Here is an 18041-nt window from a genome sequence, read left to right on the forward strand (position 1 = left end):
CCCGAAGTCAGTTAAAGGAAGTGTCTCATACCACTCTTACTGACCGAAAATCAGTTCCAAATAAAGAGTGTATCATACCACTCTTAATGATCCGAAATCAGTTCCAAATAAAGAGTGTATCATACCATTCTTACTTATCTGAAATCAGCTCCAAAAGAGAGTAAGTTATATCACTCTTATTGACCCGAAGTCAGTTCCAATTGATCCCAGATCAATATCATCCTAGCATAGGGAGTACAGTAGTAACACGATGCGTCCATCGATACTACTATGGTCCCTATCCTCATTTCCCTACTCATTGGCCAAATGAGAGGTACTTCCCATGAGTCCCAGACTGCATGGGTAGGATGTCTCAGCAAGAGAAGCATGAACCACTCATCCTGCCTACATGTCGCCAAGGGTATCCCAGGGGAACGCTGAACCACTCACCCTATGGCTGTGTCTCAGCAGGAGAAGGATGAACCACTCATCCTGCCTACATAGCAAACCACTAGGGGAAGGATGAACCCAATGTTACCAGATTTGGAATCGACAATAAATCAGCGAGGCAAAAGAGCGAAGAGTTTTAATCGGATTGGGGAAAAATTAGGAAAAAATCGGTGAATTCAATAAATAGATATACACATCGAATTAAAAAAACAAAAAAAAGACATTTTTCATTGATATTCAATAAAGCCATGTCCAAACAATGCATAATATCAATAGATGTCCAAAATATCATGAATGAATAAGTATCTCATATATGTTACGAGTCCAAACATGATCCAAAGTACTAAGTCCTAACTCCTAACCAATGACTACATAGAACCAGAAGCATCTGCTTCTAAAAGTTTATAAAATACTGCATAATAATCAGTAAAAAAGTAGTAACTGAAATCTCTTGATTGCTGTTGAAATGATACGATAATGGTTTGCTACTGAAATCTCTAACAAAGCACACGCTAAAGCTACACTAGAGCACACTGCACAGTACGCCTCTATTACACTGCAACTTTATTACGCGAAGTGTGAAACTGAAACCATGCCTCTATTACCTCTCGGTGTATGAGTTGCAGGCCTGAGCTATGAGAAGTCAGTTACAGACCAACATAACCTAACTAAACCACACAACAAATAGTGTGGGAACCCTAAAATTTAAAACTTGTGCTCACCGAGTTGAGGGCTGAAAATCACCTCAGTGGCCTAAATCGCAATTAATCAGTGAGCCGCAAGTCAAACTCGCGTTGACCAAGAGTCAAAACTTAGTCAACGCGAGTTTGACTCGCCCAAAGTTGAATCAGATCATTTGAGGGAAGAGCGGAGTTTGACTCGTGATTAATCGCGAGTGATCTGAGATTCATGTTTCACTGGTTGAACCATTCACCCTATGGTTGCTCATCGCTCCAAGAAGTAACCCCAAGCCCCCTGGAGCTCCCAGAGCTCAATGTCCATATCATACAGGGCCCTTAGGAGAGAGTCTCTCCACGACTCCTAGTTGTTCTCGGAAAGTCAAGAATTTGACCTTTCCCAGGGGCTTCAACAGAATATCGGCAACCTACACATCAGTCCCAATGCAATGGAGCCTTCTTTCTCTTCGATGTACCATATCCCAGATAAAGTGGTACCTGATGTTTATATGCTTGGAGAGATCATATAACACGAGATTACTCAACAATCGAATCCCCCTTTGGTTGTCACAGAAGATCACGATGGTATCAAGCACGTATCCAAACAGCTCACTGAAGAGATTCCTCAACCAAGCAGCTTCACACGAGGTCATACTCGTAATTATATATCCGGCCTCTACGGTGCTCAAAGCAACCAACTTCTGCTTCCTGCTCATCCAAGATATCAAAGCAGAACCCAAAGAGAACTAGCACCCAGAAGTGCTCTTGCGATCCTCCACATTGCCTGCCTAATCAGCATCAGAATAATCATGCAGCTTCACATTTCCGACAGTGTATCTCAATCCATGAGAGATTGTGCCCTAAATATATCTCAAATGATTCTTGGCACCAATCCAATGAGGCTCAACCATATATGAACTCAACATGCTAAAAACATATATCCAGACGGGAGTTCACGAAGAACATCAATCCTAGTATGAGTTTATGAAACTCAGAGGCATTTCCCAAATCAGGTCTGGCATCACTACCGCATAACTTCTTAAAGTTATGCTTCATCGAGGTAGTCACAGGCTTGCAGTTCACCATTTCAAATCCGGAATCCAACTCCCTCTTACTTTTGTAAATGAGAGGGTTTGTACCTGCCAGAAAGAGATCGTCCACATAAGGTACTAGTATGAGAGGTCTATCATCCACAACCTTAAAGGCTTAAAGAAATGGTTTGGATCGGCTTCACTCAGAAAAAAATGGCTTCTAGAAAACTACACAAGTTTAGTAACTCAGAAGATATTCGCCACAAGATAGTGGTCAACCGCTGGAGATCAAGTTAATTCTCAGTTTATTCCTTTGCACTAACAGCCCAATAATATCCTGCATAGGAATAATGAGTAGAACCGTAAAATAAGAATTGAAATTTTTTGCTCGCAGATTTTCCACTCATTTTTCAGTTATCGTGTTTTGTCATCGAAGTTGAATAGAGAACTTTCCAGGAGATTTTGGACTTCTATTGAAGAGGGTTTCTTCCCTTCTTGAAGGCATGTGGCTTTATTTTGATATGTCTATTTTGGATTGTAGTTCAGTATTTTGATGACTGTCATGTGAAAGGCTGTTAGTTGGTCTGAAATATATTTTCTAGGGTTGTGATAACCAGGTCATGCTTTCTCTTTGAGCAGGTTTATCTGCTTCAAATGGAGGTAGTTTTTGTTATTGCTTTCTCATATGCATCTGAAAAATGTAGTTTTGTTGATGAAATAAAATGATAATTTTTTTCTGAGGAAAAAATGGCTTTTAGAAAACTACACAAGTTTAGTAACTCAGAGGCTATTCGCCACAAGATAGTGGTCAACCTCTGGAGATCAAGTTAAGTCTCAGTTTATTCCTTTTGCGCTAACAGCCCAATAATATTCTGCACAGGAATAATTAGTAGAATCGTAAAATAAGAATTCAAAATTTTGCTTGCAGATTAAGCACTGTGAGCTCCAATCATTTTTCACTTCTCGTGTTTTGTCATCCAAGTTGAATAGAGAACTTTCAGCCTATTAATAATTCATAGTACCAAAGGACAGTCACAAAATATTTCTTTTTACATATTAAGCGTACATCCCAAGATGAAAAGTGTACATTCCCTTCCTATAATATTTTACTCATGACCTACAAGTTATTACCTGGAGGATGATTCACATGCAACACACTAGTATATTAGGTTCCATTAAAAATATTACGTATAAATCCACCAAACCATCAAAACCAAAAACTTTGACAGACTTTAATCACAAAAGAGCATTTAAGCCTAAACATGTGTCTGAATAATGAGAACGACCTTGAGCTTACGAAGACGACGGCGCAGATGACTTCCGATAAATCTGAGGCGCTTCATGCAATCTTTAGGATCCGGGTGATTACCAGTCTCTGAAAAAGAATCAGAAACTCTGAAGTTTAGGTTATTGTCTTCGAAGATAGCCTCCCAATTCCCAAAACCATGTGCCAGTACACCCTGAACAAACGGACAACAGCAGAAACTCATTAATGTATACAACAGGGAAAAAGATGCACAAATGCTTTGAGAAAAAAAACAAAAGAAATATATTGCATTATTCTAGTCTACGTGAGCCTTGAAGCCTTGCATTCAGCATTAAAATCTAGCACTCATAAGCCAGACACATAAAATGCAAAAGGGGGTTGAGTTCACTAATAAACGTCACATAAAAGAATTAAAAGAGCGCACCGTAGACAGCTAGCTGTACCTATTAGAACTAAAGTAGTTGACTACTTATTGCTTAAGTGAATTTGAAAAGAAAGTCACCAATTGATGACCAAGTCCAGGGTTACAGAGATTTACCCAAAGCTTCAATACCCATAATAGGTTCCAAAGGAGGCCCACATTTACAAAGAGTAATCCTTATTCTTGCGTCTTGAACCTTTCCTGAATGGAGGTTACAGGAGGAGGGGAACTCCCTAATTATGGGCTTGCGATGGATCCTTTGGGCAATATTTTTGCAATCTAGAAGAGACTTCCAAGAATTTTTATTGGAGGCTGAATCCATGTGAAGGTCAAATCCACTTTCTCAGGATATTTGCTTTAAATGTTTTTTCTAGACTCATCCATGAGATTGCTGAACGCTTTGGTATCGTCCTAATATATAATCTATGGTTTGGATACCCTGATTTCATTACTCCACAAAATCATCTCCTCTTATAATAAATTTCCTCACACTAATCTATCTATGGGATGCATACAGTCTTTTGCTGTCTTTTGCTGGTTTGTTTGCCAAAATAGCAGTTTCTTCGTTAATTGATAACCTTGCTTGCTAAGGCAAGCTGTCCTTTTGGCTGAGTACATGCTTGCTGTTCCACTGCTGGCTAATGGCGTATGTCCTTAATGCTGAGAGAATCCAACACTTACAATGGGTATAACAACATCCTTTTTCCCAAAGAGTTTACATTTAATTTGAATTTTTTATACTTTTAAAATTTAATAAAAGTTTGAATATTTACAGCTAATTATTTGACGATAATTTTAGTTTCGAAAACATTATTTCATTTATTTTGGAAGAGTTTAAACTATTATAATTAATAAAAATAAATAAAATAACAGTCACTCTCCTTTCGATATTTTAAAAAGACCACAATTTAGTGTTGAAATTTGGTACCGGAGGACAGGTTGGTTCCCTTAGGCTTTGATCTTTGGCCTAGGGAAAAGTGTCCAAAAGAATTTAATTTTTCTCCTAAAGTGACTTTATAATTTTATAAAGTTAAATCTAATTTAAAAGTGACTTTAAGTGATAAAGTTACTGAGTCTAATTTTAAAGTGACTTTTATAAAGTCAATGAAAAATTAGAAAGGAAAAGTGACTTTGGAAATAAATGACTAAGTGGGTCTTTATTAAAGTGGGGTGAATTAAAAAATAAAAAGTGAGATTTAAATGAGCATTTAATCTCAACCATTGATCTAAATCTATTTCAGCCATTGGATTTAGAGATCACCCAAAAGTCACTTGGGTCACCCAAAAGTCATTTGGAGTTATATTAAGAGAGGAAAAGGAGGAAAAGATCACATTCGATTCAATTCTTTCATGAGCAGATTGGGAGAAGGAGAGCAAGAGAGCAAGAGAGATTTCTGAGCAGGGAGGAGAAGGAGACAGCAGCTTGGCACATATTCCAAGGCAGCAGTTGAGCAGATTTGTACAGTTGATTCAGCACACAGTGAAAGGCAGATTTTGGCACGATTTTCGAGGAGAGGTTTGCACAAAAATCGAGGAGCAGTTTGCTGGTTTTTCTGCACACAAAACGAGGGCCATACAGCAGCATTTAATGCTGAAAGTGGGCACGAAAATCAAGGAAACCGTACAGCATTTATTGCTGTCCTGTTTGCTGTAATTTCTAGTTTGCTGTGAAGCATGGGAAAAGAGATAAGTTGTAAATTTGCTTGCTGATTTTTTGCTGAAAATTTCTCACTGTAAAAGGCAATTTTCAGAAATAAAGAAGAGCTCTCAAACTGGTTTTCCCCAAGAGTTGTAGGGGGTTTTTCCAGGGTCACATTGACCAAAAATCTCAATGTTTAAATATGTTTTAATGGTTGTTTATCACTGCCGATTTTTATTTCTGCAATTTCCAGCATTCTGTAAAATTTCCAGAATTTGTGTTTTCAGCAAATTTATTTTTTTCAGCTTGTTAAATGTATGGTTATGGGAAAGGGCATTTAACTATATAGGAGAAATAAGGAGAAACTGAAAACCGGTGTGGGAAAACAGAAATTTCTACATTTAAGGGTGATGTTTAAATAGCTCTGGGGAGAAAAAAGAATTTCTAAATGTTAAAATAAAAAAAATTATTGTTATTATAAGTAATTTAGTTTAGTGAAATTGTGTTTGAATTATTAATAAATAATTTGGGGGCAATTTAATTGAGAAATTTGAATTTCAAATCAATGTTATATTTATTGTTATTGTCGATTTATGGTTAGGGATCTAAAATTTAAATTCTCAGCAATCAAGGGTCCAAAATTTAAATTCTCAGCAATCGGGGGTCCAAAACTTAAATAATGAGCAATATTAAGGAAAATATTGGAATTATCCAAAATTAAAAAGAAACATAAAAAATGTAAAAATAATTAAGCAAATTCTTTCGGTAAAAATCACATAAGAGAAATTTTTGGCGGACGCGTTTCGAACAAACAAGTGTGGTTCATCATCATGACCAGATGAAGAGGCAGACCATGGCTATATTTGAACAATAATATTGAAATTATGTCTCTACATTGCTCCCTATTTAAGCCTTTGCCATGGTCTGCCTCTTCATCTGGTCCTGATGACGAACCACACTTATTGGTTCAAAACGCGTCGGCCAAAAATTTCTCTTATGTGATATCAACCGAAAGACTTTGTTTAATTCATTATGGGTCACAGAAACCTGAATACAAATTTTTTTTTCAATTTTTTAAATTATAAAATAACATCGGCATCAAACAAACTCTTTGCTACAAAAATATGAAAATAAAACCAATATATAAGATGTCAAGTGATATATCAAATATACTAAAAACTATTAATGTTGTGGCATCTAAAATTCTATTTTCTTCCTATGAAATCCAACCACTTTCAAACATCTTGAGTCAATTAATAATAATGTTAAAAAATTAAGTAAATGGATGAAAATGAAAGATAAAGAAAAATGTCACTTTCAATTTAAGAATTTAATATTACCATTAACCACTAGGGTATGTATCTCATGAGATAAATCTTAGGAAATGAAAACAATAGATTTCCTCTTGTTCCCTGGATGGAAAAAGGCAAGAGTGTCCTCAAAGCTCAATCCCCTAACTCACTTTTAGAAAATAGAGTTAAAAGAAAAAAAAAATGGTAATAAGTTGAAATTCACAGAAACAGGACAATAATTTCAAAATTATCGTGATAAGTTATGACAATAACATCGGTGAGGGGGAGTTTGGTGATAATTCTAATAGTATCGTGTTATGTGCTACACTCGTTGAAATCCTCCAACTTACCCATGTTTGTGGAAGCGGCATACGTAGGCACCTAGGGGTTATAGTTGTAGTGGTTGGAATCAACCTTGTTTCACACAAGTACAAAACTGACTCAGTTGCCCATTCCTCTAATCTAAAAAAATTATTAATAAATTATTTTCAAGATTATATATATTTAAATACTATTAAAAATAAAAATAAATTAAATTCTATAATGAAAGAATTAATTTTTATTATAAATTTTGATAATAACCATATTTGATATTTCCTAAAAAGACTAATAAAAATGTGGTCGTAATTTTAGGGAGACTATTTTAATGTTATTATTTAAATAATTGGTGGTCTGAGGTTGTTGTCCAATGGTTGTGTGTCGTAGTTTAGTCCCCACAAGTCCTACGGTCCATTCCTGGGGAGGGCTATATACTAACTCTTCCTTGATTCGTAGAATAACAGGAAGAGTATATTACTAAGTTGCAGGAAACGTGGCCCTAGGGGTCGTTTCCTCCCGGGAAACGAACGAAACCCGGAAACGCGTACCGTACGGCCTGGAAACGCGTTTCCGGCCGTACTGCCACGTTTCCCGAAACGGAAACGTGGCAGTACGGCCGGAAACGCGTTTCCAGGCCGTACGAGCCACGTTTCCCCAAATTTATGTGTTGTTTTTTAAATTTTTTTTTTATTTGTTTTTAAATTTTTTTTAGGTTTCCGAGATGTTCTAGAAACCTATTCTAAAGTTATAAAAGAGCAGTTTGTCTCATTCTCTCATCACACTATTCAACAAGTCGTTTCTCTTGGAGACTGGCAGTTGTTTCAGCTAGGGTGTTTTGCGCAGTGAGCAAAGTAGATTTCAGCAGCAGGAGAAAGAGATTTCAGCAACAGGAGAAAAGAGATTTCAGCAGGAGATTTCAGTAGCAGCAGATTTGGCTCAGCTACAACCATATTTCTCTTCTCTTTTCTGGCATTTCGGGGTAGTCTCAGCTACAGATAATTAATTTGGGTAAGCCACATTCATTTTTTTAGTTTTTTCTTACTATTTCTTCAATTTTTCTAGGGTTTAGGCAGCCAAAAATATGAAAAACGTTTTTTATTGATAGATTTGTTTTTTAAATTTATTTTTGCAGCAGATTTGGCTCAGCTACAGCCATATTTCTCCTCTTTTCTGGCATTTTAGGGTAGATTCAGCCACAGAAAATTAATTTGGATAAGCCACATTCATTTCTTAGTTTTTTTCTTACTATTTCTTTAATTTTTCTAGGGTTTATACAGCCAAAAATATGAAAAACGTTTTTATTATTTACAGATTTGTCTTTTTAATTTATTTTTGCAGCAATGGCTTCCAGCCAAAGTGCAGCTGCAAGTTCAATCCCTAGGGCCAACCCAAGGGCTGAATATTATCCTCTTTGGAGGCATGTGACGAAGCTTCAAAGATGTGGAGGTGGTGGCTCATGGGAATGGCGATGCAATCTTTGCAATAATACGTACAAGGGCTCCTACCCAAGAGTGAAGGCGCATCTATTGCATGGAGGAGGACAGGGGATTTCAGGTTGCACAAAAACATCAGATCCGTTGGCAAGGAGGGCATATAAAAGAGAGCAAGATGAGGCGGACGGTACTAAGAGAAGGCATGATGAGCTTACTCAAGCTCCATCTAACACTGAGCCAAGGATTGTAGTTGAAGCAAGAAAGAGGAGAGCTGGTCACACTCAACAACATGAACAACCAGCACCTAAAAATACCAGAGGCCCAAGGGCATCCCCTTCAGTTCAGGATAGCAGAATTGCTAGATTGGTGAATGTGCAAGCAAGAGAAGAAACTGATTCCAGAGTGGCTAGGTGCATTTATGCATGTGGTATCCCATTCAATGTTTTTCGCTCTCCTTACTGGCAAGATATGATAAGGGCAGTTAACAAAGCTCCTCAAGGGTACAAGGGGCCCAACTATGAGAAAGTCAGAACCCAGCTTCTCAAAAATGAGAAGGACCTTGTGGAGGACATTTTAGCTCCAATTCGTTCTTCCTGGAGTAGCTCTGGGGTTACCATAGTCTCAGATGGTTGGACAGATATGAGGCGCAGACCATTGATAAATATCATTGCCACTTCCCCCAAAGGAGCAATGTCTATCAAGGCAGAAGACTGCTCAGGAGAGGTGAAAGATGCACAATACATTGCTGATGTTATTATAAAAGCTATTGAACAAATAGGGCCTAACAGGGTGGTGCAAGTTATCACGAATAATGCACCGGTTTGCAAAGCTGCAGGTTTAATTATTGAGGGGAGGTATGACCACATCTTTTGGACACCATGCATTGTCCATAATCTGAATCTGATCTTAGAGGAGATCGACAACAAAGTTTCCTGGATAAAGGAACTCACAGGGGAAGCAAGGGAGATTATCAAATTCATCACCAACCACCACCAGTCTCAGGCCATATTTCGAGAGTACTCCAAATTGGAGTTGTTAAAAGTTGTTGAGACAAGATATGCCTCAAACTTCGTGATGTTGCGCCGCCTTGTTGAGGTTAAGCATGCATTAGTTTCTATGGTGGTGAGTCAACTTTGGATTGAGTGGAGACAAGCAGATTCAGAGCGAGGATCTATGGTGCGTAGATTGTGCCTTGATGAGGATTGGTGGAGCAAGGTAGATTTCTTGCTAAAGTTCACAACCCCTGCATTTGAGCTTCTCCGGAGTGCTGACACTGACCAACCTTTCTTGGGAGAGGTATATGATGGCATGGATTCCATGGTTGAGAAAACTATGGAAATAATTTCGCAGGAGTCTCCACAACTTTTGTTTGTTGATGATCATTTTGCTAGTTTGATCAAGAAAATCATTGTTGATAGGTGGAACAATTTCAATACACCATTGCACACTTTAGCACATGCTTTGAACCCCAAATTTTATGATGAGGAGCTTATTGCTAAAAGCAATGGGAAGAGGAAGGCACCCCATAAGGATAGAGAGGTGGCTACTGGGGTGAAAAAAGCCCTTATGAGAATGTTTCCTTCTCATCTACATAGGGAGGTAAAGGAGGAATTTGCCAGTTTTGCTGCAGGAATAGATGATTATGCAGATATATCAGCTTTGGAGGAGAGAAGCACCATGAATCCAGTTAGGTGGTGGATTTGTCATGGAGCAAATGGTGTACATTTGCAAAACCTTGCCATTCGTATTCTTTCACAAGTGGCAAGCTCTTCATCAGCAGAAAGGAATTGGACCACTTATGGTTTTATTCATTCTGTGAAGCGCAATAGGTTGGGCTCACAGAAACCAGAGGATCTTGTTTATGTGCACTCCAACCTCCGCCTTGCATCTCGTAGGGGTCCAGAATACAACAGTGGTCCTTCTAAAGAATGGGATGTGGATGCAGAAAATCCTGATTTGGATCTCTCTCTTGCTGCCCTGAATATTGAGGCCGAATCTGATAGTGGAATTGGTGCATCATATTCTTCAGCACTACCATCCACTGTTGAACATTGTGCTGCTTCTATTTTTGATGAGGATTGTTATGATGAGGATTAGTCTTTTGTGACTTGTCTCTATAGTTCTTGCAGCCTTATAGTCTTTATTGTACTTGCAGCCTCATATACTAATATAAATAAAGGCTGATTTTGGATTTTCCTATATTTTTATTTTCATTATGTGACCATTCATGACTCATGAGTAAATGTGATGTAAATTTAATCTTAATGTTTAAATGTAATAAATTATAATCATATAATGTAAATGTATCATTCATGCTTTATGATTGCACATATATATGAAAAGATTCGTTTCGCTTCCCGTTTCGGAAACTCGTTTCCGTTTCCCCGTTTTGTGCAACTTAGGTATAATATTATTATTTTGAGAATAATTGTTTATTTCAAGAGTAATTATTTATAATTGGTAAAATAATTATACAAATTAAAAAAAAAAGAGTACGAGTATGAAAAGATTAACAACATAAATATTTAAAGAAATATTTTTATGAGTCTTGATTCTTTACAGTGTAATGAAAATGAAAAATATTAATAAAAAAATTTAAACCTTACATGACCTTATTATAAGGCTTCTTTTGTATGCAGATGACGTTATTCTAATTGCTAAATCTGCTCTTGGTTTGCAAGAGCATTTTTGTAGAAGGGTGGGGATGCAAGTCAATATTAGCAAAACAAAAGTAGTGGTTTTCTCTAAAAAAAAAACATAACCGATGTAAGTTCTACTTTGAAGACAGCGTTCTGGAAGAAGTTGCGGATTATAAATACCTTGGAATCGACTTCAACAAAAATATAAGTTGGAACGGTTGTAGAAAGAAAAGAACTTTAGGGGATTGGAAAGCATTTTATGCTTTTCAAAATAGGTGTAGGGAGGCAAAGTTATGGGACTAGAACACCACTCAAACTCTTTTTGGGCTTCTAGTGATTCTGGTGATTTTCTATGGTTGTGAACTGTGGGCCAGTTGTACATCCGACATGCAATGGAAACAAATTGAAAAATTTCATAAGCATTTGATTACGAACAAATTCAAAAAAAGTGCAGTTCCTTATGCTATCTTGTTAAGTGAAACAGGGGATGTTCCTATTGAAGCAATTGCTATGGTGCGAGTCATAAGGTATTTAAAAAAAATTGAGCAAATGGAAGAGGACATATGGCCTAAGGTTGCCTTTAATGACATATTGTGCAAAAGAAAAAAGACTTGGTTGCAGCTAAATAACAAATGGTTTTGTAAATGGGGTATTTGCTTGAACATGTGTCCCATAAACAGTGAAGAGATAAAAGCTTTTGTTATGGATAAGTTCCACAAGCGTACTTGGGATAAGGAGCTAGGGAGAAAGAAAAAGTACTATATTGAAGTGTTTAATCCCACTCATAATCATCAACAAAAAGCATATATAGAGGCCAATATTTCTTGGAGAGCCAAAATTCTTATTGCTCAGTTAAAGACTAATTCTCATCAACTCCATTGTGAAACAAGGCATTGGAAAAGGCCAAAAGCACTGTGGGAAGAAAGAGTATGTATTTTTTGTTATTCCGGAAAAGTGGAAGCAGAAAAGCATTTCATTTTTGAATGCGAGGCCTTCAAAGACAACAGGGAAAGTTATGCAGATATTCTGGCAGCTAGCTCTTGGGATAATCTATTTAGTGAGGGGTTTGTTGAGAAACTAGGAGTGTTTATTGTGAGGCTTCACAAGAAAAGGGCCGAATACATCAACGAGGAAGAAGCAATCTGTCCCATAGGCTATCTTTAGCCTCGTGGATTTTAAAATAATTTTTTCTTTCTTTCTTTCATGTTAATAGATTAATACTTTTATTATGTATAGATTTCTCCATCAAAACATATGTTAAAATAGCCATATATTTACAACGAAGAAGAGGGAAAAGACATAAGTTAAATAAGTTAAAATAAATTGAACCTAAATGGTAACATGATAATTATATAAGAGAGCTTATGATTTCTACAGGGTTGAGCTAGTTATTTCTAAGAATTCTCCAACCCTAGTTTCTCCCTTGTACAATGAAGCAACCAATCCATCTATATTTTATTGGTACCCACCATTCTCGTCTTGATACCCATTGCAATAATTTGCAACAATACGATACAATGGTATGTCCAAGATGCAGGGGATAACAATAACACCAAGACCATAACAAATTAAATGAATGTTAAAAATGCAATGAACAAGAATAACATTGAGACCACAACAAATTAAATGAATATCAAAGACACAGGACATCAAAACCACAACTACTTAAATCAAATGTATGTAAATTCACTTAAATTATGACCAAATTTACATCCACACATCAGAGTTTGAAACACTTCAATATTGAAGTATTTCATTTTAATATTTTAGATTTGATTTTCCACTTAATATTCAATATATTTATCATATTTGATAGCTATCTAATCAACATTAATATCAAAAACATTTCTGAAAAGATGTTGCAAAAGTAAGTTCTTTCAATAATTTAAAGATACCTTTTTTCGAGCTTCTATTCTTTTTCTTCTTCGATTAAAGTGAATATATATATATATATATACATATGTTTTCAATGTAACATTTATCATTATTGACAATTTATCATTTCAGGTCCAAGATTTAAATTATCGGCAATATTGGGAGAAATGTTGAAAATTATCAAAAAAAAAAAAATTATATATATATATATAATATATATAATCATTTTTTTAATTTTTAACTTATAAAACAACATCAAAATCAAATAAACACATTGCTACATAAATATGAAAATAAAATCGATATATAAAATGTATAAGATGTCAAGTGATACATCAGATTCCGATATTGAAATATGGTATTTGCCCTGAGTCATACGATCTAAGAGAATGATACAAAACCATATCAAAATATATATATATATATATAGCATGAGATGAACCATGGCAATGAAAACAATAGATTTCCCTTTGTTTGCTTGATGGAAAATGGTCACACCATCCACAGCAATGTTATCAGAATTGGACCAAAAGGTTGAACAAAAATACATAAAATATTCAAATTCTGAAAAGAACATATAATTCTTGTGCATCCATATGAATCCAACTTATTATTCACAAATATACAAAATTTCTCATATATATAGCAAGGGTGCATCCATCTCTAAATCAAAATAGACCAATAGTAAGGCTCTAAATGGCCTCTGAAGTCCAAAGAAAATCATGCTATAACAAATAGCAACATAACATCAAAATTATTGCTTATATTGGGATCCTCCTCATCTATATCACCCACAAAGCATTAAAATAAGATAGAAAAGGCTTAACATTCTAATCAATCATTTTGCTTGAGTGAAATGTACATTTTTACTATGATCATGAAGGAGGAGTTCAACAATCAATGCCACCAACATCAAGGTACATAGAGGGCTCGGTGATCTTGATTAAATGTTATTTCCATACCCTCGTACATCACAAAGTCAAGTAGAAATGTTGCAATCCTGCCAATCTTGAAACCCTAAAAACTGTTAATTCTGTTGAATTTTGAGTGGGATCTAAAATTCTACTTTCTCCATATGAAATCCAATGAGGTCAGAACTACTCTCAAACAATAGATTTCCAATCTTTGCTTGATGGAAATAGGCAGAGTATTCTCACAGCACAATCTCATATCTCACTTTTAAAAATAAAGGTTAAAAGAAAGAAAGAAAAATGGTAATAAGTTGAAATTGACGGAGACAGGGCAATAATTTCAAAATTATCACGATAATTATATAAATTATCATGATAAATTCAAAACAGGGAAATTATCACGATAATTTATGGCAATAGTATCAGAAAGGGGCAATTTGGCGATAATATTGTGATAATTTTGATATTATCATGATATGTGCAACAGTGATTATTTTCATTGGCAGACACTGTGGAGCAAAATAAATTATTATAATATATATGTTAAGGATTTAAGTGTAATATTAATTCAAACCATGAAGAAAATGAATCTTTAATAAAGAAATAATTCTTTTTTACAAAAGAAATAGCATGATGACATGAGGTACCGAAATTGGAAATTAAGAAGGGAATCAAATAAGGAAATTGTGTTAAAACTACCACAAATAAACTTTTTGTGCTTTTTCCATATGATAATACAAAACCATGATAATTGGAAAAAAACCAAAATCACAAAGAAATCATGTCAATTTTTTCAAGGAAATTCATCAATTTGCACTATAATGGAGTATACAAAAACTCAACGTAGCAATTCACAACAAAAAGAGAAAGCAAGCTATCATAAGCTTCTCTTGTCAAAATTGTAAGATTATTAGGTTTTCCATGAATCAGTGAAAGGCTTAATGAATTAATTAACAAAGGGCCCCCAAAAAATATACTAAGCGGATCTTGCTAAGATTTCCTATCAGTTTTGATAAGAATATCAACGTTGCAGCCACATCTACTCATAAAACACGGTGATGAACTATTCTCCTCATCTATCTACTTACGAAAAGTAGAGAACATCCATGGAAACTTGGGAGACTCATCAACATTGGAACATTGTTTTTTATATTGATCACAAATACCAATAATGTTATTGCTCTCATTTTGCTTTTTGAGGGTGGTACTATTTGGACAAAAGAAAGCGGCACAAGGTCATCCCATGATGTCTTCTTATTATTTTCCTTCAAGGGAATGATGTTGTAGAAGAACTCCTTGCAATGATCGTCACTACCAAAGTTGCGATAATTGCAATCGGGATTAAATCGGTGAGGGTCCAAGATTAAATTAAAAAAAAAAATCATAAAAATCAAGATAAAATCGGCAAAATTAAAAGAAACAACAAAAAAAAAATACTAAAAAATTAAAAATTAATTAAATTAAAAAAAAAAATACAAAAATTAAGATTTTTGGTGAAAAATCGCAATTTTCGCAACACTAGTCACTACCATTGTTTGACAATATGTGATCGTAGACCATGGTAGTGCATCCCAACTTTTTGTGGAGTCCCTTATGAGGACCATCGATTCTCATCATCGTCTTCATTTACAACAGTTTTGTTGATTTTCCTCTTCCCCTTCTCATCATCACATTATGAATCTCATCACATTGTAAAATTTCTTTCTCAAAAGACTACCCTTCCTATCGATTTATTTACTTTTATCTGTGATGGTGAATTTTGATAAGCTAAATCATGATATCACCCAATAAATTTAATACTGCTATTAAGAATCCTAATGAATAGTGAAACTGGCAAGAATGCATGTTGCAATTGCTCTCTTTGATACATGGCACTGAGGCCTGCATTGTGTGAGCTTTCAGGTAGATTCAAATTGCGACTCTTCTAAGAATGTGTAGAGAAAATGAAGGCGAAACAGTACTAAGACATACAACCTCAAATCCGAAATTGGGCGTATTGATTCTCTGAATCCCAAAAACCATTGCAGTGATATATATCTCATATCTAGCGATATAAATAAAAATTTATATGGCAAAGCTCGAAAATTTTACCTCTCAATCAAACGTTGCAAGGCATTCAAAATCCATTGCTTCACTCACCACATGATCGAGACAAATTCCTACCCATGAGAGTAAGAGGGAGATGGAAATCATAGGGCTGCTCCCAAAATCTAATTGTATGTTTTCAAAGATGATTTTGACTCTTATAGTGGCATTAGTTCTTGTATTCAAACCTTATCTGCAAGTCAAAATGTATCATGGATAAAAGTGACAACCTACCAAACTCTAATCTTCTTTGATTAATAATGCATTTGTCCCTTAAAATGGCATTGCAAGAGGTTGATTAATAACATTACAAGATGTTACAATGGAGTCAAACTCAATAACATCAGAAGACCTTAACAATAAGTGATCCTTCAAGATAATCAAAAGTTATTGCAAAAGATGTAAAGAGAATTTGACAAAGTTATCGCAAATAAAATAAATAAATAAAGAATTTTTTTGCCTCAAGAATCATAGTCAACTTAAACGCACATATTAAGAAGTTAAAAGGCAAAAATAAGTCATCGGGAGACAAGTTAAAACAACTTATCAAGAAGGAAGCATCGAAGTCTTCAAATGAACATATCATTGTGTCATGTGTTGGATACTTGTATTTTCATGTCCTTTATGTCCCATGTCATCGTGGCATGTGATTTGGGTCAAAAGAGCATGTCTCAACTAAAGGACATGACTCGTAATGAAAAGGCATTGTTGCTTAGGTGTATATATAACAGGCCCTCATCAATAATTTGATCAAATAATTGTTTTCATACATTTTATTATTATTATTATTATTATTATAATAAATGGATTTATTTATATTGTAACTATTTTGGATATATAATTGGTGAGCCAGATTGGTTCTCACACCATTATCCAGATAAATATAACTCAAATTGTTCACATCTAATTCTATTTGAAAGAAATCTCGATAGTGTTTGTAGAAAAGCATTGCAATATATTCTAAGGACTAATGAGGAAGATATGACACATGAAATTTGACCTTTCAAAGGTGCCCATTTACTTGAAACAAAACAATTTATCTTGCAGTAAAGGTATCTCCCTACTCAACCATCTGATTGACTTCACCCCAATGCCATTTGGAAGAAAATACCAAACTCTTTTCATAAAGGGGTTAGAATAAACATTCAAAGGAAAATATAACCTTTGAAAGATTACCTTCCAAAACAACCATTTTGATCATGGAAAATAGTAAGTTGCATCAAAAGGGAATTGAAAGTGAAATAGCAAGCACTTAGCAATGAATCTTCATCTAAAATACCAAGCTATTTGAATTTGTCGAGCCCTTGCACTATATGCACCCCACTAGACACCTTACAACCTGAGACCACCATATAAAGTTGCATAGTATACATATATTGTTTGGATTTCTTCCACTATGGGTGACCTTCACGAATAAGAATGTCTTTGGAAATACCATGAGGAAGAGGAATTGCACCTTCTATAATGTTGTGAGAAAGCAGAAGGAAGAAAACAATTCATTCCCTTGCAGAAGACTAATGCCAAGTTTCATAGTGAATTTTCTTAGCTTCAAAATATGTTAGATTTCCTTAAAACCAAGTAACTTATTCACAATTTTCTAACTGTAAAACCAGAAATACAAACAATTGTTACACTGGAAACTTAAATTGCAAAAACATTGAGTTTTCTAGGTTAACATGCATAGCGGAAAATAAATAATAAATCTGAAGACAAACACATTCAGCACATAGAACACGAGATATACCTAGTAAACCCCAACTCCGGGGAAAACCTACAACTTTGTGTGTCTTTTATTATCATCAGCAAAAGGGCAATCTTCAAAAAATTTACAGCAAGGGAAAACTTCCCTTTCACCACAATAAAACAATTGATCATCTTCCAAGATAAATCAATCCCCCTACTACACACTCGATCTGTCGTACAGCCGTGCAGATCTGCCTATCCGCGCACACATGTGAGCTACAAATCTCTCTTCCTAGGCACACATACAAGTGGAATAACTATGTTGAGGTTGTAAGAGCAGA

General features: G+C 35.3%; 1 protein-coding gene across 2 annotated transcripts in view; it reads right to left on the minus strand.

Annotated features, from left to right (window-relative positions):
• Positions 1-18041, minus strand: part of LOC149228258 (uncharacterized) — a 203153-nt gene that overhangs the window by 40343 nt on the left and 144769 nt on the right. For both annotated transcript variants that reach the window (XM_089378126.1, XM_089378125.1), the window contains exon 11: positions 3424-3597. In XM_089378126.1, coding sequence (XP_089234252.1) covers positions 3424-3597 — 174 coding nt within the window. The remainder of the gene's footprint in view (positions 1-3423; positions 3598-18041) is intronic.

Source organism: Pinus tabuliformis, chromosome J, assembly GCF_031772625.1.
Source record: "Pinus tabuliformis cultivar Carrire ecotype Pingquan chromosome J, CPIR1, whole genome shotgun sequence".
Taxonomy (NCBI): domain Eukaryota; kingdom Viridiplantae; phylum Streptophyta; class Pinopsida; order Pinales; family Pinaceae; genus Pinus; species Pinus tabuliformis.